Below are 23295 nucleotides of genomic sequence, written 5' to 3' on the forward strand. Positions count from 1 at the left end.
TACACTTCCCCCAAGGAAAGCAAAACTCTGCAACCAGGGCACTGATACAAACCAGGTGATAAACCTCAGTAGCAAAAGCAGCTATTGTGACAGAGAGTACAGGACAGGAGGGTTCCCCCCACTGGGAAATCCCTCACAGGTTCAAATGATGGCCAAAACCCTCTGAGCATCCCCTGTGCACCTACAGGAGTCTGGCACTGATGTGACAGACACAGGACAGTGATGGAATAAATGCCATAATTGCAAATTAACAGGGATTTTGTCCAGATGGGTGCAAGAGCACATCACACAATTAGGGTTATGACAGAAGTTGCTCATGAAGGAAAGGAAAAAAGTGTGGCTACATTTAAAGCTCAGAATGTGATCACTTTCAGTTTTTCATCACTGGAAAAGAAATGCATCTTGTCAAAGGCAGGACACATGGCCAAACCATGGGAGTCAGGGGGATGAGGATTTCTTTCCAATATCACAGCCTTTCAATGCCCAAGGATGTGACAGACAATGCAAAAAGGGAATAAGGCAGGAAAAACACAGGTGAGTTGCCCAACCAGTTGCCATGGGTGAGTGGAGGAGGGCACCTGGTGCTCCTGGGATGAAATTAGGGAAGGGGAAGGACCCCAATCTATCAGAAGATGGGCACTGGACCCCAGCAAAGCCACATGAAGATTGATCTTAGACAAGTGAGCACAAACTCCCCCCAAAGCAGAGGGAGACACAAGAAGTGGGCAAAACCAGGAATTTTTGTAAACCCAGACTTGAGTAAGGAATTGTACAAAAAGCAGAAGTGACATCAGAGTTTACTCACAATTAGATAAGCACAGGCATATACAGGCAATGCACAGAATGACCAGACAGATCAAAATAGCAGCTGATACACCCACTATGACTATTTTTAGTACTGTAGGAAGGAAATTGTTTATCTCTTCATAAAGATCTTGACCTGTCTGCATTCATTCCCCCCCAACCAATTTATGTTGCTTATTCCAGCAAAGAGAACACAATACAAACTTTAAAACTATACATTGTGTACTGAAACTGAATATATACATTACAAAACTTGGGGGGAAAAGGACAATCATTGCTCAGGTCCAACAACAACAGAATGAAAACACCAGACCCCAAACACATTAGGCTGAAGCTGTAGAGAAAAAGACTTGCATTACACAGTTCTAAGTCTCTTCAACAACAGGAATATATTTAACTTCTTACAAGATTTAAGGCTGGTGACTCTCCAGAGGTTTTTGCTTTGCTTTAACAAAACATGTTCTGCATCTCTGCATGTCAGTGATGCCCTGAGAAGCAGACAGGAATTACATAATTTCATGAGGTACCTTACACAGAAAGCAGGACACAAAGACGACAAGAAAATACTGAAATTCCTCAAAAAATGCCCCATCTGGGAATAGCTTTCTATTTATGCTTACCCACTGCTTTTCCCAAACATGACTCTTAACACAAAGATTTAATGTTAATGCAATTAACAAAGCACAATAAGCAGCAGTGTCTGTCCAGAGCTCTTCCCAGCTCCCTCATCAGTGAGACAAACACCAGTGGGCACCTCAGAGGTTCTTGCCTTCATCTCCTGATGTCCTCAGCTGCCTTGGGACAGAGCCAGCACTCAGCACCTTGCTGATGAAGAAGTCATAGAACCAGAGGGGGAAGCAGCAGAAGATGCAGAGGGGGGCGTAGGCTCCCTTGCCAGGGGTGTAGAGGCCCTGGGGTCTCCTGGCCAGCAGAGCATGCAGGACAGAGCCCAGCACAGGGGACAGGTCGGGGGCACAGTGGGAGGGCAGGTGGAGCAGGTAATTCCTCAGCCCCAGGAGATATTCCTCGCCATAGGCCTGCCTGGTGTCTGCAGGGAGGTTCTCCATCAGCTCCTTCTCCTGCCTGTCCCACTGCTCTGCTGTGCCTTCGATACCTGCAGGAGCAACATCACAGCACAGCAAGTGGGTTTGGGGCTGGATTTAAAGAAATGGATCTGTAATTAATATGCAGAGTTGATCTAAACTTTCAATTAACCTTCCTCTATATTTTCTAATATCAAAAACAATAACCAACTGTCATCATCACTCCATAACCACCCCCAAAAAAAACCACAGAATTAACCCCAGAACTTTCCCTCCCCCCAAAAACCAAACAAAAATACAAACCATAATAATAAATCATCAACCACCCACCCACCAAATTTTACGTTCTTGTAGCTTATAAAAAGCATGACACTGAAGATGTCAAGATGGGGCAGTGAAGAACAAACAGCACAGCTGGTCAGCAGCCAGTGCTTTCAGCTGGAAGAGGAGGAAAAGCACGAGTGCTTTGTGCCACACAAAAAGCACAAAGTTCATGCCCCATTTGGCTCCCTGCTCTACCTAAAAATGCTCTCTCACAGCCAAATCAGCATTTTTTTCTTTCCCCCTCCTCCCCACTTTGCCATTCTGTCCTGATTCATTTTGTGGAGGTTTCCAATCAGTATTTATAATAAACAACTGAGGACAGGCAAACTAAGATGAGCAGGATTCACTTGGGTTGGCCAAGTGCTAAGCTGCCCTTTCACAGGAGACATTAGTATTTCAATAACCAGTTTCCTGAAGGATTAGCATTCTATTAGGACAGATTTAGAACTGAAATTTAATCTATTTGTCCATTCCATCTGCATAATGTAGGAATGAAAGCAGGGGCTTTTCCAATGGAATTATTGCCTAACTACCAAAAATTAAGCATTGCAAATACAGAAAAATCTTTTTTTAAAACATTTAAATCTCAAATCCCAGGACTCAATTTTACCCATAAACCTGAGAACAGCTAAGCAGGGCCCTGAAGGTGAACACTCAGGCAGGTTCCACTGACCACACAAAGCTGTCAGAGCCCAGAGCCTCTTCCCAGGAGGGGAAGCATCCAGGGAAGTAGCATTTTATGGAAAAGACCAACTTGATTTGCAGTGACATAAAAAATGCTCTGGGCAGGCATGTGCAGCAGGAAATGAGTCTGGAACCTGGACAGGCTCTACAAAAAGTGCTCAGTTGAAGGAGGAGGAGAATGTGGAACAGAAAGCAGCAGGAGCACACGGGGAAGGAGTGGATAGGAAAGACCAGAGGATGTTGACAGCAGGCAAGCAGGGTGACAGGTATAGCTGCTGATACTGCCATGCCAGAGCAGCCCAATAAAGAGAGCTCTGATATTGAGGAAGGGAGGAGAGATGGGGGACCTGAAGCTCCCAAGCAGGACAAGGGAGCCACAACACTCAAATTGGGCACACATTGCTGCTCCATTCATCAGCTCCAGCAAAGCTGGGGCAAAGGGAAGGCACCAACTACCTCAATGCTGCCCTGCCTCAAAGCAAAGACAGCTCTGCCCAGGAGAGGGGAGGCAGGCAGTGTGCAGAGCTGGAGGGAACATCTCTCACAAAAAAACATTGAGCTTATTTCCAAAACCCACATAAATAATGGGGAAAAACATCCAACCCCTGAGAATCACTCAGGGCTCTGTTTGAGGCTGCTGAGCTACGGGGAAAGAGGAGAGGCAGAAAGAACAACTCGAAATGCCAAGCACCAACCTGTTCTGAAGCCTGATGGATGAATTGCCATGACTTTAATGCCCCATTTGGAAAGCTCTTGCCTCATTACTCCAGAAAACATGGACAGAGCTGCTTTGGATGCCCCGTACGCTGCGTACCTCGGTAGTGGAATGCCTCCTGCAGGAGCAATAGAAACTGATAAACCTCAACAGTGGCTCTTCCCAGCCTTTATTTCCATGATTTAGAAGGGAGATTATAGCACAACCAAAATTATGCCTCTCTCCCTGTGGTTAAAGATAAGGCAGTGAGGGAATCACTTCTTGCTAGAGGTTAAAAAAGAGTGAAAGTTGTAAATGAACAGTTGCTTACAGCAGTTATGCTCAGTAACACCTGGTAAGACACCTTGTAGGGCAGGAAAAATAAACTGGACTGCATTTAAGGGTAAAGACTGCTGAAAGTTATGACTGTTGATTTGAGAAACACAGAGTGATTTAGTTCATATAAATAGTGAAGCAGTACTTTTAGACTCCTGTTCTTGTCACTGTAACACAAATTTCAAGCCCCTACAATAAACCACAGTTAGTGCAAGGTAAGTCATCTCAATTCTAGTGTTATCAAGCAAACTTTCTTTTCTGTTCTTTCCAGAAAGGCCAGAGAAATAATAATGCAAGAGTGGGGAAAACCTAAAGCTGGAATCACATCCCATGAGTGACTGGACTCCCTGACAGTTCCCAGCATAGAAGCAGATCCCCTGCCTATAGTTATATGCCATCTTTTTCAATCCCAAAAACATTTGTTCAGAGGGGAAAGCTAAGAGAACATCCAGTACATTTACAAAAACAAGCTTCCAGAAAACAGTATCTTCCAAATGCAGAGATTTCCTCTGTCCCAAAAACTGGCAGGTTGTCACTTTTTCAGTGCTAGAAAAATACAAACATGCTTTGATTTGAGCTTCTTCTTCAGCCCTCCCACTTCCCCCACAAGGTTGGTGTTAGCACCACACAGGTTTAAGATCACCACAGCCACCACAGGCTGTGCTGGGAGGAAGGAACAGAATGGAGAATCCTTTCCTTGAGGCATATCCCTTCTTCTCCTGCCTGCATGGGCACTTGGGCACATCCTGCCTCTGTTTCACATGCTACACACTCATCTCAATGTACTTGAGTATTCAAAGGAAAATAGCTCACATCCAGGGGATTTTCAGGTAAGCCACTGGTGCTACTGGGTACTGGGATGACCAAGGTATGACAGGAGCTCTTTACACAGAGCCATTCCCTTGAAGAAGTCAGGCCAATTATATGTTAATTATTCTTCTGTATGCATCTGAACAAGCTGGATTGGTTTGAGCCAATTGAATCACAGACTTTTCCCTGTGAGGTCAGGCTAACCTGAGCCCAGTTAAATGAGCCCTACACAGACAGGAACAGATTCAGCACAATGCGACCTCACTAACTTCTCCACTAATGTTTCACCAAAGGACCCCCAGACCCTGAGCTAAGGGGAAACTCTTCACCCAAACCAGGCTGTGTGCAGCAACATCTCTGCAGACAGCTGAGTTTAAGCAGGGTCATTTTCAGCTCCTGTAAGGCCAAACTACTCAGCACAGGGATAAGTGCATTTACTCCTTCAAGGCAGTTCAGGGATTGTCACCAGGAATTGAGACATCTGCCCCAAAACACCCACACTGAGAGCTTCACTTGGGTGCACAGAGGAAACTCTGGCCTCAGAGCAGCAGCAGAAAGGTTCTGATAATTCAGTCCTGATTTCTCAGTGTCAGCAATAAACCATGAGCACAGACTTGCAGATACAGAGGATATCTGGGATTATAAAGATAAAACAGCTCCAGAGCCACATCCTCAGCATAAGGGGAACACAGGTAACACCTACACAAGTCACCCCAGCAATGCAGCACCATGCAGGGGGACTCTGGCTATGCAGAAGGGCAAAGGAAAATGTGGGGAGCACATGATCCAGCAAATCCCCAAGAGCTCTTACTCCAAAATACTTTCCAGCAGCATGACCTCCTGCCTCTAGCAGGTCTCATTTTCAAAGGAGCATTCTTGCCCCTCAGCTGTTGGCTACCAGATACTGCAGTACTCTATTACATTAGTTCCTACATCTTAGCATCTCAGCTGCTCTCCTGGAATAGAAGATAATGTTATAAAGACATGCATTATATATATATATATATATATATATATATATATATAAATTTTTGGGGAAAGACATGAAAAACATATGTTAAAATCCAAAACATTTTTAATTTTTTTTTCATGGCAAAATACCACCTTGCTAATAAGTTAGGTCTAAGTATTTCTAAGACATCCAAAATATTTTTAAAGAAATATAGACACACAGCTCCCAAGTTATCAGAAGATATCACAACCTGAGGTGGTCACAGACTTCTGCCTGAACATGTTATAGAAATACCTGTAATGTGCCACCCATCTTTATGTTAGCTCACAAGGTTATCTCTCATGCCATCTAGAACACAAGATCTGAATTTTACTGCTTTTTTTTTTTGTCACAGCATATTTTTAGCCACATTAAAACTCTTGTTTAAAGGCTGCTTTCTGGGAGTAGTGTCCCAAATTAAAGAATTTGGGATTTATTATCTGGATTTATTATCTTAACATTTATTCCCTGGGTGTACTGACAGCCCAGACACTTTCCTTGGCATTTGCTCCAGGACTTTATTTGGTGCTTTAGGACACTCACCTGCCATGCTGGACATGTTCACCAGCCTCCCCTGCGATTTCCTCAGCAATGGCAAGAAGGTCTTGGACACCTCCACAGCCCCAAAGAAGTTCACCTCCATGCAGTGCCTGTAGGTGCTCATGGGGAGCAGCTCCCCATCAGCAGGGAAGCCCAGGATTCCTGCGTTGTTCACAACACCCCAGAGCCCTGGGAAGGGGAGAAAGCACAAGGCTGCAACACACCAGGAAAAGGATCCACAAGGATTACACCAGTGAGCTGGATGGTGACTCCAGGCCAAAACAGAGATCATCTGCAGAGCCACATTCCCCACTCCTTGACCTGTCACTACCATCTTCCCATGTCCCAGAAAACAGAAGTCATGGATGAAAATGCCCTGACTGCCCAAGACTTCACCCTGGAAATGTCCTACACACCTAAGCAGTGGTGCAGCCAACAGCAAAGAGATGCACCTGTTAGGCTGTTACACCATTGTAAAGGGAGGAGAAAAAAGCTGTACCTGCGTTCTGCACCTTCTCTGAGACTGTCAGGTAGGCCTCCCTGACCTGGGTGGTGTTGGTGATGTCCAGCTGCAGGACACAGAGCCTCTGGGAGCAGGAGCGCCGCAGCTCCGCAGCTCCGGGGCCATCCTTGTCCAAAACCCCAGCAAACACAACGAACCCCAGGCTGTCCAGGTGCTTAGCCAGGGCATGTCCAATCCCAGTGTCACTACCTGAAAGCATCAAAAAAACCTTATAAAGTAGGTCTGTCTTACACCATCATTTAAAAAATAAATAAATAAAATAAATACGCACATTGGAAAGCCATGCAAATATGAACAGAAATATGGAGACAAAGTCCCTGAAATACATATATTAGTAGAAAGAAAGGTTCAGATTGAGGAGCTGGACCTTTAAATGTTCCTCAAAGATTGACAGGTCATGTTCTCCTGACTCAGAGCTGGTGGATTCAGCTCACCCTCTGCCACTGACAGAGTCTCTGACTTTATACCTAGAGAAGAAATAAAGCCCTACTTTGGTTTTATACAACTATTCAGGCTGAAACTTGACAACAAAAGTATGTAAGAGAAAAAAACAAACAGCAAAAAAAACACCACACTAATGATTTAATTTGAAATCTCCAATGGGCAAAGCAATTACAAGGCTTTCAGATTCAAATTCTTGGATTCTATTTCTACCTTCCAAAAAGCAGCATTATTTCATCCACACCTCTACCACACAAGATCCCTCAGATAAGCACTTCTTATTACAGACTGTAACCAAGCCAAAACTGAGCAACTGTAGCTTTACCTGCAAAGCATTCCAATGCTTTCAGAACATAAGAAAGCTTCCAAATGACATTTGTGTGCTAAGTCAGCTATTGCATTCATGCAAATTTGCATCAGAATTTCTCTCATCCTCTCTATCCTCTTCCAAACTTATTCCCAAACTTTGTCCATATAAAGGAATGGCCCAGCAGCTGCAGGAAACACTATAAGAGCAAACAAACAACGGTCTTTGGGATCACAATTGTGTAGTTCTTCCCATCAAGTACCAATGAAAGATAATTAACAAATAATTTGATTCACAAGTCTCTCCCTGTGACAGAGTATTTTGCTGCTGCTACAGAATAAAAGACAGAATGGTTTGGGCTGGAAAGGACCTGGAAATCATCTCATTCCAGCCCCCTGCCATGGGCAGGGACACCTTCCACTATCTGAGGTGGCTCCAAGCCCCATCCAGCCTGGCCTTCTCTGGACACCTGTGCCAGGGCCCCACCATCCTCACAGGGAAAAACTTCTTCCTAATATCTGATACAGACCTGATTTCTTTTAGTTTGAAGCTGTTCCCCCTTGTCCTGTCACTTTCATGCCCTTGTCACCCGCTCTCTTGGAGCCAAGGTCTCCCCAGAGCCATCTCAGCTCCCTACACCTGTATTCACAGGAGAGGTGTTCATCTTGGAACACCTCTCCCGTGAATACAGGTGTAGGGATCATTTTGTAGCCTTCTCTGGACTCACTTGAGCAGGTCCACATCAGAATCCCCCCTCCTCTGCTGCCCACAGGTTTTTGGAAGGAGCCCAGGACACAGTCGGATGTCTGGGCTGACACAGTGCTGGGTCACATTCAGCTTCTCATCAACCAACACCTCCAAGTATTATAAGTTAAAATTAAGTGTTTTCTCTCCATTTTTTAAATTCTGCTTTCCATTTTTCCCACCTGCAGTGAAACATACTCCATAAGGAAAGAAACACATCACCCATGTCCCCAGCAAGCCTCCAGTGAAGTGACACAGGTAGTGACAGGGAAGGAGTTCACAGGGGCTTCGCAGAGGACAAGATTAGGAGGAAAATTAGGAGTTTAATAAATTAATACAGTTTTTACACTGTAAAGCATCAGCCTGTTCCACAACACTGCACCAGATCCTCCACTGTAACTACAGCAGAGAAGGCTCCTGGATGCTGCTGTGCACTGGGATCCAGCATCTCCTGCAATAACAATTCACTAATCAATGTTCAGTTCCCAAACCCTGGAAATCTGAATGTGAGACAAAGGACTGCAACTCCTGCCAGGTATTCTACTATTTTCTTGTTTGTGGAAGAGCTGCAATACTCCCTACTTAACCCTACTACAAACTTCTGAGGGTTAGTCTCTAATTTTGGCACACCAAGAACAATATCAGAGTTATTCACAGGTCTGCTCCTACATTCAAAATATGTGGTCAATAGAATTGGATTGCCAAAGAGACTCATCATAAGCATGTTAGATCCTCTTTTCTGGGTTCTGTCTTGTAACTGGGGCTTTAGTCCTGACTGGTGAAAAATATTAATTCCAGGTGGCTTGAAGAAAACATGTACCTAAATGTCTGGATAAATCAGTGCATCTTGAAAAAGTAGAAAATAATTACTCATGCTCTATTTAATTCCTAAAACAAACCAAAAAAAAAAATCAGCATTTTGGCATTTTAGAAGTCTGCAATTTGCTGAAGATGCACCAGAACACTACAAATATCACATGAAGCTTCTCCAGTCCTGACCTGACTGAATAAACCTGCATTCTTGGAATTCCCTAGAGAGACATGAAGAAGCCTGCAAATATCCCAGACACAACAGATTTCTAAGTTTGGGGGTGGGGTGACTTTCCTTCTTTTTCTTTTAGTGAAAAACCTCACTTTTAGATCAAATCCTTCCTCTTTCACCATTCCCAGAAAGTACACAGCCACAGCTACATATTACCTCAGTTTTATGATGCAGCTTTAACTTGAAAATGGGCAGAATAAAAGGAAACTCAAACTTGGGATGGGCACAGCAATTCCAAGAAAGCAATAAAAGTTGTTTTGATCATTGCCTGATGCTGGGTTTGTCCCTGTTTTTTTTTATTCCAAAACAAATATGATTTGAGTTTCAGACCTGTTATTGAAGTCCAGAGAAGCTTTACTCTTCCAACTCCTAGAATTCAAAGAGTCTCCATAGGGGGAAAAAAAAAAAAGATAATTCCCTCCTAATACCACTTCTGCTTCTATGCCAAAAATAATTTGTGGGTTATGAAAAGCCTTATTTTAAGGAAAGCAGTCACACTGACTGTGACTGACCCTTTACTGAGAATTTACAATTAACTCATGCTGAACATGCACCAAATCACACCCCAAGAATGGAAAGACCAAATTAACTGGAGAAATTCATCCCAAAGCACACAGACTAACCAGGGACAGAATTTCACAACTCCTGTTGTTTCAGATCTTGGTAATAATTCAGTTTTGAGGGGAAGTGGCTGTTGCATTCACCACTAAAGTGCTTTCATGCTCCCAGCAAGAGGACCCACAGCGGAGCTGCAGCAATGCTTTGAGCCTGCTCACATATGAAAAAGCATTTTGACCACTGGGCACAGTTTTTCCCTTATCCTGGCACTCCAGTGAGCTGCTGGAGTATTTATTAAATAAATAATGCAGAGCAGCACTGGTACAAGGAAAATCCAAAAAGGACCAGAACAACACATGGCAGGATCCAGGGAGAGCAGCAGAGCTTGCTCCATCCTCTCAAGGATACCTGGCAGCTGCTCAGGACACATTTCTCAGCCCTGTGGGGCTGAAACGCAGAGGGAAAATGAAAAAAATAATTAAAGTCACCAGTTTCCACCAAGTGCCTGCCTGAGGTCTTGTCTAAACTGGAGAAAATGACACCAAAATCTACTTAAAGGCACCTTGCACCTGCAAACGAACAGGGACACACATCCTGTAGTTGGTATGGGGGAAAATACCAAAATCAGAGCAATTTAACCAAAATATAGGTTGAGTGAAACTTCTGTTTCAGTTGCTGGAGGGTTTGATGGATTGCATAGGATGCCAATAAAGACAAAGAGTCTCCTCAAATTAATAAGCTGTCAGAGATGTCCCAGCTTGCATTTCTTCAGGACAGTTGCAGCACAGGTACAAGGAAAGCACATTCCCTGACTGGACTATGCCCAAATGTTCCTAACTCCCTTATATTGCTCTAATTCAGGTTCCAGAGCAGATAAGCTCCCAGTGAGTGCTCTTTCCTGAAGATTTGCAGTCTTACAAAGAGCAAGGAGATGCCCAAGTGCAAGCACATCCCCTGAGCCTGCAGGGGTGGGAAAGGATTGCTCCCTATTGCCCACACCAACATCCATCCTCATCTGACACAGGGAGAAACCCAGCTGGCAGATAAACTGCAAGGGGAGCACTTGCTGCTGATCTTGTCCTCTCTCAACTTTTAGATTTAATCCCTGTATTAAAGCTTGCTAGGCAAATCTAAATTATTTCCAGTTGTCCCTATAAAACAAAATGAAATTCTGCTAGAAATTGCTATATATAAACCAAAGCAAGTTAATTCAGCATTCCAGAGGGGGAAAAAAACACAGAAAATAAAACAAAACCCAGCAAATTAGAGTGCAAAAAGCAGTCAGCAGGCACTCCAGTTTAAAGGTTTGATTAACACAAATAAGGAACATCTAAATAAACAACACCTAAAGTTTTAGAGGAAGCAGGAGAAAAGCCATAAAACTACAAAAACGCCATCCCTGCAAAATAAAAGTGGGGTTTGAGTAGATCAGAGTGGTGATAGAGACTGAATTAATTAGCTCTGAACTTTCTCTGCTGGTGAATTACTCCCTCCTAAATGATTTCACAGAGGGTTTCAAAGAGATGGCATCAAACCTCAGCATTGAAATATGTGCATGGTAGACACAGTGTGCAGTATGTACACACAAACCCCCAAAAGGCAACTCTACATCCATAATCAGCACAATTAATTCAAGTAAACAAAAGCAATGAATGAATGTAGTGTTCTGAGGGCTCCTGGGAATTACTGTCTCTCCTAAAAAATTAAACCATCATAAGTATTCCTATGCTTCTTGCACCAGTTAATTTCACAAGTATGTCTAAAAAGCTACTTGTAAAGATTAAATGAGACACTAAAAAATAATAGCACCTATTAAGATGCTTTCCTACTTAATTTCAGAGCACTTATTTACCTGGAAAAAAAATCCATCTCTGCCGAAGCAAATGAAACAAGCAGCAAAAGATAAAAGGATAAAAGGAACCCTCACAAGCATGCACTAACCCGAGGACAAGAAGTTTTCCAGCCCACTTGTGAGAAAAGGCAGGTTTTGCTCATTTCCATGAGAAAAGGCAGGTTTTGCCCATTCCTGTGAGAAAAGGCAGGTTTTGCCCATTCCTGTGAGAAAAGGCAGGTTTTGCTCTTTTCTTTGAGAAAAGGCAGGTTTTTGCCCATTCCTGTGAGAAAAGGCAGGTTTTGCTCTTTTCTTTGAGAAAAGGCAGGTTTTTGCCCATTCCTGTGAGAAAAGGCAGGCTTTGCTGGTTCCTGTGCCCTGGCAGCAGCTTACCTGTGATGAGCACGGCTCTGTCCCCCACGGGCAGCAGGTCCCTGTCCCCCAGGCACACGGAGCAGAGCAGGCACATGGCCACAAACACCCCCAGCCCCTGGCCAGCCCCCAGCGTGGCCACGCACAGCAGGGCAGGCAGGAGGCTGCAGAGCAGCACCTTGGCTTTGGGCAGCGGGCTCCTGTGGGCCATGGTGACCCCAAAAAGCCTGGTGGCACCTGCACAGAGCCAGCCAAGGGGGCTTCTGGCTGCAGCATCCATCAGCAGCCAAGGGGGAGCAGGCAGCACTCACCCCACCGTGCCCGGGTGGAAGCAGGTATTGCTAAATGCGGTGTGTGTTATATAGGAGCAGGGGGTGGGGCAGAGAAAGGGGACTCTGTTTAAAGCTTTGACATAATCTCACTTACCCTTGGCTTCAGCAAGGAGCAGGAGCCTTCCTTTCCTTACCTTTCATTCTTCCTGCCTGACAGCTCCACCTTCTGAACAATGTGCTGCCTGGATAATGATTGACAGCCCCAGGAATGGACATGATGTAGCAGGCACTGGCCCCAGGAAAAGATTAACTGCTTTTTTTTTTTTTTTTAATATATCTTTAAAGTACACTTTCCTCGACAGTGAGAAAAGGAGCAGTTTCTTTTATGAGGAATAGTTGGGCTTTCCTGCTTAAAAAACTTAGGGTGTAGTTTCAGTGGAACTGGTTTATGATGGGCAGTGACAAAAATGAGTCAGGCCAGGGTTATTTAATCTCTGGAACACAAACTGTCTGGGGCTTTATCACTTATGGGTAACTCTCCTCTTTCAACAAAAAGCCCCAAATTACCTTCTCTGCTTTAGTGCCCACCTTTACCTATTTACCTACTCCACAGTAAATTGACATTCAGGGGGTGCTGGGAGCAGATGATTGCTGGTTTGCCATGAGGGGCACTTTGTTAGGTGAACAAAGGTGGCACACCTGAGACTGAGTCTTCAGCTAATCTCCAGTGATGACACTCACCTTGGTGCTGGCAGCAATCACTGGCTTGATAGCCACAGCAAGATGTGGGGGGGGGGAAGTAATCAATTAAATATATTAAAGAGATTTAATACCTGCTGTGCTGTGTTCTGCAAGTTATTTAAACAATAAATAAAAAATTAAAAGCCAGCCAGCCAAAGGGATTAAGATACAAATTAGCCATGCATATTTAACCCTGTTTAAAAATCCCTGGTGAGTGATTTGAGAGACAAGCCTTCCACAGCCCCAGCTAACATGATGTAGCTGGTTTGCTGAGACAACGTGGTGCTGCTCTATCTGATTTCAGACATGAGAAATGGAAGCACCTGGTGCAAACCTGACATGAAACAGAGCACATTCCCATTCCATTATGCCTTTGGGGCTTTAAGGGACTACAGATCTCTTGAATATACACTTTTCCAGACAGTGAAAATGTTTACATACCTCTGCAGGTAGTTTACACCAGAGATCAAGACAATGTCTTAAAGCAACATCACTCTGAAGGTCTGCCCATCATTCATTACTCTTGCGGACACTCACCCACCCATCCTCCCACCAGTGCACAAAAGGAAAAATATTTTTCATTTCTCTTTGCCATTTACTTCTGCTTTTATTAGCAAGCTGCTCTGGTCAGCTATACCTCGCTGTCCATTAAGGAATCTTCTTAAATATTTTCCTGGAGAATTTTGCTCTCTCCCTTATTGGTCTTTGTCACACTTAGATGATCAGAAATGTGCTGGCATTTAGAGCATGAGCTCTCACACTACAGAGAGCTGGAGCTTTTCCTTAGTGTGAGGAGGGCCAGAAGTGATCACCCCAGCCTGATGATGTTTGCCCTGGCTCCCTTCAGCCTGTGGGGATGAGGCAGAGCTGGGCAAGGGGTGGCCACCATGGCTGGGGGCTGCAGAGCAAGCTCCATGAGATTCCCCCTCTGCTCCAGTCCCACTGAAATGTGCTTTGTGCTCATGCACAGCCCCTCCCTCAGACCCAGCTGGCAGGGTGGGGAATATTTGGAAAGCTGAGGGTGCCACATGCATTCCTTATACACCCACCCACTGTGGTGCAGGGACACAGCACCTGTCTGCACCCACACCCCTGCAGGACAGCTGTGGGGACTGATCTGTCTGAATCGATGCTCAGTTTATCACTTTGAAATAAAATACAACCCCTGAAGGCTTCCTTTAATGAGAAGGTGACCATGTGGGTGAGTAAAGTTCCATGTAAATGTGTAGATGATACACACCAAAAAGGAGGTTCTGATCTAAAAATGCTAGCCCACTTCACAGTGCCTCTGCACTTCCCTGACACCAGCAATGACAGATTGCTGCTTGAGGATTTTTCAGCACAATTTTGCCACAAGGTAACTTCTATCATCCTGTGCCAACTACTCATCTTGAAAAACACCTACTTTTCTCTTTACACTTTTGAGATGTCTCCAGCTCTAAAAGCAGTACAGTAACCCAGGATTGCCATTGAGTTTACATTATTTGCTATTTCTCTCTGCCATGCTTACTCATGCTATGAATATACACCATTATCTCACCTTCTCCTTATAGTTTCCTGGGAAAAGGAAGGCTCCTCCAAACTGTCAGGATTTTGCACCACCATGACATCTGTGTTCCAGCAAGAATGGATTTAAGTTAATTGATGTGGGGCTAAGCTCACCCTACCCTTGCCAGGACAGTTCTTTCTTCCAGGAGAAGAGGGATGGCTTTTCAGAGCCACTCACAATAACTCAGTGCCCTGTCCTTTTATTCCATGGCAAGTACAGAGTCTGCACTGAAGTCTGGACCCTGATTCCAGAGTCAGCCCATGCCAGTGGCAAACAGCAGCAGAGAAATGATCCTGAGCATCCTCCTGGCAGCTGGGCCATTGCTGGCCCTCACTGAGCACTTGGTTCCTGGTGTTTCTCCTGTGGACTTTGCAGATCTCACACGTGCACTACCATCTGAATCTCTTCATGATACATGGTGACTCTGGACAGTCAATTATTCAATGGCAAAAGAAGATGGCTTTCCTGGAGAAAAATCACTCCATGGTAATCAGCAACATGAACAGCCAGTCTCCAAAAATTCAGCTTGTCTTCCTTCAAATCCTACACTCACAGCACCTTTCACCTGCTGCAGTATCCCTGTCCCCAGGACACAGCAAGGACACCCCTCCAGTGTGTGAGACCTTCATCACAGACATCAAATTGTTGGCTCTACACTCCCATTCTGGAGCTAAATCACTTCTTCACAGACATTCTCTTACTTCCTCCCCACTTCTTGAAGCTTTTGTCCTCTCATACTGTGCTGGCTCTATGTATTTCAGCATGATGGATGCAGCCTGTGCTTTGGATTGCTTTCTTAACACAAAAAAATAAAGGCAGAAGAAAGGTTCAGGTTCCCCAGTTCATTTAAAATGTGGTGAAGCTGAGCCTGGTCACAAGTTCTTTGAAATACACCACCAAGCTCTTTCTTGGCTTTTCCTTGGTAATGAGATCTCTTTTGTCATTGCTTTTCATGGCTCCCTTTAGAGCTCAGAGATTTTCCTGATGTTTATAATTTTTTCAAGCCTCTCTGACTTTCCAGCATAGTAGAAACTTCCAGTTCAACCACGAGGTTTTCAGGCATGTCTCTGTTACCTCAGCCTGCATTGTTTTTCAATTCTTTGGCACTTTTCCCATGGGCTTTCTTTGCACTTTCCAGTAATTTACTAGTCAGTATTTTTTCCTTTCAGCACTTTCCTTCAGCCAGAAGTGCCATGTGTCATATCCAATAGCTGCTGTCCCAACTGGATACAAGTGATAGTCTTCTGTCCCAAGTGGAACATCAATTTCACTGTCTAGAAGCATGAAGCACTTTTTCTACGCTTCCAATTTCTGTTTCAGCTTTCTCTGCTGGTCACAGATTTGTTTTTCATTTCAGGTCATAATTTCCCACAGAACTCTTCAATTTACTGTTTTGTTTTGCCTGCTGATTCAGGCTTTTTCAGCTGTGGCTCCTGAGAGCTTCTGCTCCCTGTGCTTCTTGTTCTTTTGTGGCTTGGGTCAGAGCTCTGTGTTTCAGGTTCTGTAGGGAGGTTCTGCCCTACGAGGTTTTTCCTGGAAAATCATTTCAGCATAAAACAGGTCGGAATCCGTTTCAACAAATGAGTCATTAAGCAGGACAGAAACAGTATTCTAGTGATTAAGTACATATAGGACCTGTAGGGAAATAAAATTACTTACTTTTATTGCTGCAGCTTCTGAGAGAACGTAAACACCTTCGTACATTTGGACTTAATGGCTACATGAACACTTGTCAAGATGTCACTTGTGGATGCAGAAAGTGTTGAACTTCCTTAAACAAAATTCATTTGGGCAAACAGATTTTCCTCTTATAAATTCTGCAGAGCTCCTGTACAAAGGTCAAGATAATCCTCTTCTTTCAGCCTGTTCTCTCTTCATGCACTCTACTTGAAGCACAAGAATTGTCCCAGTAAAGACAACAAAACCATTACTCTGCCTAAAGCTAGAAATGCAGCCAAGTATCTTTGTGAATTAAGATCTCTGAACTCACAGGCATAAACTGAATTAAAGCAAAAAAGGATTATGTACAAGTGAAAATGAAGATGTGCAACCTCTCCTTTGTCGTCAAACTGTTTGTTTAATAGACCTTTAGGGAAAATAATTCCTGTCAAATAAAGTGTATACTTATTAAAGAAAAGTAAGAAATATCTTTTACCTCTAAGCTGCTGGAGATTTTGTTTTTAGAAATATAATAATGGTAAATATTGTAAATTCAGAGATAGACAATAGATCCTGAAGATCATCTCTTGGCAGTGAACAAAAAACTGTAGCACATCATTCCTCAAATTCAATACCAGCAAAAGACAATAATAATAACAACAGCAACAATAACAACAATTTCCTCAGCTAAATCTCCCATTATTTTCTCAAATGGAAAAAAGAACCTCAGAGTTCTCAGAGTGAAGAATGTCTGTACTGACGGCAAATTTGAACCTGTAAATTAAGCCAAGGGCTGTAAGTTCTGCCTCAGCCTTTACAAGAACTCTAATCACCCTTTGTTAATTTCCTGCAATAGACAAAACATCGGAGAAATCATTAAAATTATGAGCACTCCTTTGTATTTGCAAGGGAGGTTTTCCCCCTGAACTCTCCAGACATCCATGTATCTCTGGGCTTTCAGGAAGAGCTAAAAGGGGATTGCACTCTTTCCAAAATAAGTCATTTTTATCAACCCAACTGTGATTATTTTCCAAGAAGAGGATAGAATCAGAAAACCTAAAGGCAATTAGGCACTCTTGAGGAAGTTAGCCAAGAATCATCTCCAGGTTATCCTCATGAGAAATTACACTTGCTTGCCTTTTTTCTGTCATCCAGTAACATGAAACCATTTTCAGAAAACCATCAGTGAGAGAAGAAAAGATACCACTTTATTGTAGTGCACTTCTCTGACAGCACAGACTGTTCCCTAAAATTTCCTCCGGCATATTCAGAGTAACATCCCAGCCCTGCCTAGGACAGAACACAGTGCTGCCTCAATAAATGAGAAATAAAGACATAAGCTGTACTCTCAACAGGAAGTTTAGTTTGTTTTTCCAGCTAGATTTTCATTATATCTCCCTATTCCCTTCCCTTCTCTGCAGCTTTGCCTCTCTGAAGTTAATGGCAGCATCTCTGTGCTTAGAACACAAAGGATTTCCACATTTTCATAGCCCACAGCCTGATCATTTCTTTGCAGGTGCTTCCTGAAAAGCAAATGCAGTTTTGCCTGCCTTACATCTGATGCTCTGCCCTAACCACAAGTCATACCAACCATATCTACATCAGATAATTTCTGTAACTGTTCCTCTTGCATGCCTTCAAACATTGGCAGGTTGAAGACACATCTGGTTTACATCCAGCCTTTTCCATTCCATCTTAATGTCAGACCACAAAATGTTTTCAAACATTTAGGTATTATCTATGCAAAAATCTCATAATTTTGGTGCAGTTGAATTTATGAATAGCAATTTAAACATAGAGGTAAACCCAGAAAATTAGGCAAGCATGGTAATCAAAAGTCTGATTAAAACACGTGTGGACAAACTCAAAGAGTCTGACTCTCTCAAAGAGTCCCTTTGAAGTGGGGGGGATTTACAACATCACCAGCATAACTTGTCATTCACTGTAGATAGTGACAACATTTAAAATGAATCACACACAACTGAGAGCCCCAGAACATGTCTGAGCTTTGGCTCTGCAAAAGGGGTGAAAGGAAATGGGTGGCAGCATCTCCTCGTTGTCACTTGGGTTATTAACCGAGCATATCTGCCACGTGCCTTCCCTCCACCTGCAAACCCTTAAAAACATCTCCTCCTCCCAGCAGTGGAATTTGCTTATTTTCAGATTTTCCTGAGAGTTCCACCAGGCAGCCTTTGCAGTGAAAAACGAGCCCTGATTCAAAAAGCATGAAGCAATCGGCCATGACAAAGTGTCACCTGCCCCCAGCGCGCTCTGTCTGCTGTCACCTGAAGGACAAGCCCCTCACTTCCACAGGCTGCAGCCATGGATTTTCCCTGCTGAGGAATTGTGACCTCACTCTGTGTGTAAGCAATGGCTTACATTACTGCTGTGATTGAATGCCGTGTACACTGGATGTCCCTGATTTCCCCTTCAGTGCTGAGATCTGAAGGACGCTCCCATTCCTGGCGTTTTTCAGCCGTTTTTGTGCTGCAATTGTGCTCAAACATTGTCAGGAATGACTCAGTGACAGATGATCCTGCCATGGAGCAGGGGGAGCAAGGACCCCTCAAGGTCCCTTTCAGGATCTGGGGGGTTTGATGGTTCTGTGGCAGGCAGCATTTTAGTTAAATGGTGTTTTTCCTCTGGGCAATCCACTGACTATGGAAAATTTGTGTATTCAATGTAATTTTTTGTTGGTTTGCTTCCCTTTATTATATTGTCCATCTTACACATTTTTTATCATGCAGTAACCTTTACCCTGACTCAAAAACTGTTTGGATGTAAGCAAATTTAATCCCATTAAAATCACCATGACTATCCACTCATAAAACTATACAGATGATTTAATAGGCTGCTGAATGACAGTCCTGAGACCCATTAGGCCTAAATGATCCTCAAGAGCCCAAACTCACAGACACTTATGCACATTCTTAAAAATAAACAGAGATATTCACATGCAAGTAAAGAAAGAAATATTCCCAGCTATGTTTTCAAACATGCACACCTGCAGAATTAGAGCCTGCCTTAAAAACCTTCCCCACCTGGATTTGAGATATGATAACAGATTCATGCAAATGAACCTACACCATAAAACTATTTATTTCTACTTTCCAGGTGACACAACTAGCAAGTGCAACTTTAAAATTAACTTCTCCAACTTTTAAAGTTGGTATTAAAATATTGTCAGGCTCCAGGTGGAGGTCATTCCCAAACAGGCACAGATTCTATGGGGATAAGTCTGCAAAGACACTTCAAAATAATCATCCCTTGTAAGAGATCCCTTCCTGAGCTGTGCAGAGCTCGTAACTTGTTTTATTAATAGTGTAAATTATCGTTTCACTTTTATTTTTTAATTTCAAAACTGTTTTTAACAATATATATGGCAGCCTGAGGGCAAACGTCTCTCTTGGAGGCATGGAAACTCTGCTGGAATCACTAAGGGTTAGGCAGGCGTAGCTTCAAAGGCAGATTTGGGACCTATAACATTAATTCATCCACCAAATGGAGCTCCAAAATCCATTAAGGAAAAATAACTAGTAACCATCTGTCTTTATTCATCAGGCTGAAAGCAGTTAATCAAACCTAGTGGACATTTTTACTTTCTTCTTTCTCTCTCAACAGCTTTGAACACAGATGCAGCCTTTCCATAATTAAGTTGAGCATTGTGGCTCCTAGACAGATTAATTCTGGAGAGCTTGTCAAAAATGTCAGATGGCAGACAGGTTCTGTGTCTTGTCCCTGGGATTTCTGGGATTTTTATATTTATATCTACATATATGGGCAGATTCAGAACACAGATATTAAAATTAATAACCCTTTATAATTCTTAACCCCTTCTCTATAATGTGGTGGAGTTTTTCTCTCTCTGTTAGGGATGCAAGTCAGGATAGGACCTCAGCAGTGAGCAAATGGAACTGAGCTGAAATATGGGATGCAAATGGGCACCAGAAGGCAAAAACTTTTGCTCAGCACTGAACCACACTTTTAACTGAGGGGCAAAAAATCCTGTAAACACATTGAGAGTGTTCTGAAAAACAACATAAAGGTGTTCCAGATTACAGGAGTTCCATTCTAACAGGCTGGAATATCATTAAATAGTTCCTGCCCAAGAGCTATTCCAGGCACGTGCTTGCAGGAAAGTTCTCAGGCAATTTCTATCAACTTTAAAAGGATACACACAAGTATCCAAGGAGGCTTTTAGTTTTCAATTACTTTTAACAATGAGCTCTTATGTGGGTTTCATTCCTTTTTTCTGACTTCTAATATTTGAAAGCAGAGAGCATATCCAATTCTTAAGGATTTTATGTTACCTGTTAAATATTATGTTTTTTCAATTTAAGTCTACAGTCAAATTTATGGACTGAAGCTAGGATTTAAAAGACCCTAGGAGTAATTTTTGCTTCCTTCAAACTGGGTTTTTAAAGAAAGTAAAAGATCACATCAAACACATCTTCGTGCTGATAAAATAAGAATTTCAATGTCATTTAAAAGTTCAAAGTTTCAAAGTTCTTACCATTATAACTGGTTACTATTACATTTGATAAAATAATGCAGCTTGAAAATGAGATGTGCCAAATAATGAGAGATGGTCCCAGAGAAAGCCACTCAATGACTGAAGCAGAGACAGTGGGGGATGTTTTCCAAGCAGCCATCAAAAATGGACTACAGGAACTACTGAGGCAAATCAGTAGATATTGATCAAACTTAACTAGCAAAATTCAAACTAAATAAAAAAATTTATATGGAGTATGTTTGTATCCTTAGGAGTATAATCTTCCCTTCATATGTTTAACTGCTGATAACTGATTCATCCTCAGTCTTCTGTCCCCACAATTACATTGTTGGAGATGCTGATACAGAATTTCTCTGGAGAATAAGAAAAAGCAAGAAGATGGCCAGCTGAGAAAATCCAAAGTGGGCAGTGGAGACTGGAAGGGCTCACCAGAAATGTGTCAGAGAGAAGTGGAAGAAATGTCTACATATGTAAATGGGCAGATACAGGTGGGGGAAAACTTGCTTTTACAAGAGAGACAAGGAAAGAAGATATTATTAATCCATGGGAATCATGCCAAAAGCATGAATACAAATGTTATTGTATGAAGATTTTGCCCATGGCCAACTGTAACTATGACACACCAGGCCTCAGTGTCGTAACTCACAGAGTGTTTCTTCCACACAAGATAATCCTCTTCTATCTATTCAGCTGATGTTATCATCCTCACTTGGTTCATGTCTGTTATCAGAAACAAAATTTCAGCATTGATAAATCCAAGCACAATTACTGAAGACACCTAAATTTTAAAAATGACAGGAGTTTTAAAATTCTGAAGGTGAGGCTCTTCCTACTCTTTTGAAGGCACAGATCGTTCAAACTTGAACCAACTTGCCAACAAAACAAGTGTGAAATCCAAGATCTTCACTGAGGCACAAACTGTACCTGCATTGCAGCAGAGGCACATTGAGCTGGAATTTATGGACAAAGCAGCAGTGAGATGCTAATCCAGGCAAGGCTCCTAAGAGTGCTGTTCTGCAGAATTGCTGCAGGTTCTGTCCTGAACACTGCCTCAGTTTCACAATTCTGGGAGGATTCTTTGCACCCCGCTCTTACCTCTTCTATCACCTTTCACACACCTGCATTGCTCCAAGTCTAGCTGGAAGGAGTCACGCACTGTGTCCCTTTTGAGAACAGGAGTTCCATGAAAAACTCTGGATTTAACCAACAGAGGTCAGAGTGGAGATACCTCACAGATGGAAAAAGTACAAACCTGAGTCTCAAAAACACTCAGATGAGTATTTTTAAGGGCTAAGAACCATAGAATCATTTAGGCTGGAAAAGACCCCCTAGGATCATTGGATTCATGACAGAAATTGGTAACACTGGAGTCTTTAAAACTGGAACTTTACACTTTGTGAAATTTTGTGAGCATGTTAAACAGCTACTGCAACCTCATGAGGCTAAAGCACAATCCAGCCTTGTACACACCTGCACAAACAGGAATGCATTCAACAAATTATCCATGAATGTAAAAGTTCAATTTACAGTAATGCAAGACAAAAAATAAAGAGGGAAATACAAAGACTTCTAATGAAAAGGGGAGAAGTGGCAATACTTATTTTCATCCATTCTTCTGAATGCCATCACATGCTTGGGTTTGTGCTGCTATAAATATGTCCTTCTGTAATCTCTAAAATCTATGAAATGCCAGAGAGCACAGAAAGCTTTTATAAAATCAGTATTTACAGCAAAGGATCCTGAAGAACTGTAGATGAATGGTGTTAAAGGTTTACATTTGATACCTCACCTGCAAGAGACCAGTTCAACTACTAAAAGAGTCAAAATTGGACAGCTCCATCACCCAGAGACTTCAGAGAGTGCAGCTGAAATACAACAGTCATAACTCAAAGGCTGCAGATGCAGCCACAGAACACAGGCACCAAAGGGGGAAAAAATTACTCTGACAACTTTTCTTAGAGCGCTGCTGTGAAGCCTTCAGCATGAGGCACAGAACAAGCTCCAGCTACTTCATGTGAACTATTCTCTGTAGTACTCACATACATATGTTTAATTTAACCTTGATTTATACTCTAAATATTTCCCTATTTATTCCATAAAGGAAGAAAGTAAATTAAAAGTTTGTAACATACAGCATCTTCACCCCAAGATATCAGTGCTGATAATCACTTCAGCTAGTATGGCCAGAAGCACCAAGCAGCCAACTTGTTCAAGAAATTCAGTAACCCAAATAATCTAATAATTCTAATTTGAAGAAGTCTGAATTATGGAACTCCATAATGATGTAATATTGCACCAGGAATATCTAGGAAAACTGCATTTGGTGGCAGCAGATGTTAACTGAGACCCCTTTTCAAAGTGTAATCTACAGGAGATGGAGCCCTGCCTCCTTGTTCAGCCCTGCTTGGACTGCTTCGTTTTGTACCAGAGATAATGAGGGAGTTTCCAAAACAAGAAGAATGACTGTAGCCTGTTCTCACTAGGGACATCCCAAATTTGAAATTCTCTTCAAATTAA

At 42.7% G+C, this 23295-nt stretch overlaps 1 protein-coding gene across 1 annotated transcript; it reads right to left on the reverse strand.

Moving 5' to 3' along the window:
* Nucleotides 1–1559: 1559 nt before the first annotated feature.
* On the reverse strand, nucleotides 1560–12324 carry HSD17B2 (hydroxysteroid 17-beta dehydrogenase 2). The gene is made up of 5 exons (XM_054269557.1): nucleotides 12066–12324; nucleotides 6726–6938; nucleotides 6230–6415; nucleotides 3551–3688; nucleotides 1560–1918 (listed from the first exon to the last, which is right to left on the reverse strand). Exons 1-5 carry the CDS (start codon nucleotides 12322–12324, stop codon nucleotides 1560–1562), a joined length of 1155 nt encoding a protein of 384 aa, XP_054125532.1.
* Between the last annotated feature and the right edge of the window lie 10971 nt (nucleotides 12325–23295).

This window comes from Melozone crissalis, unplaced genomic scaffold (assembly GCF_028551555.1).
Source record: "Melozone crissalis strain CALT ecotype California unplaced genomic scaffold, PUWL_Pcris_2 ptg000007l_1, whole genome shotgun sequence".
Classification (NCBI taxonomy): domain Eukaryota; kingdom Metazoa; phylum Chordata; class Aves; order Passeriformes; family Passerellidae; genus Melozone; species Melozone crissalis.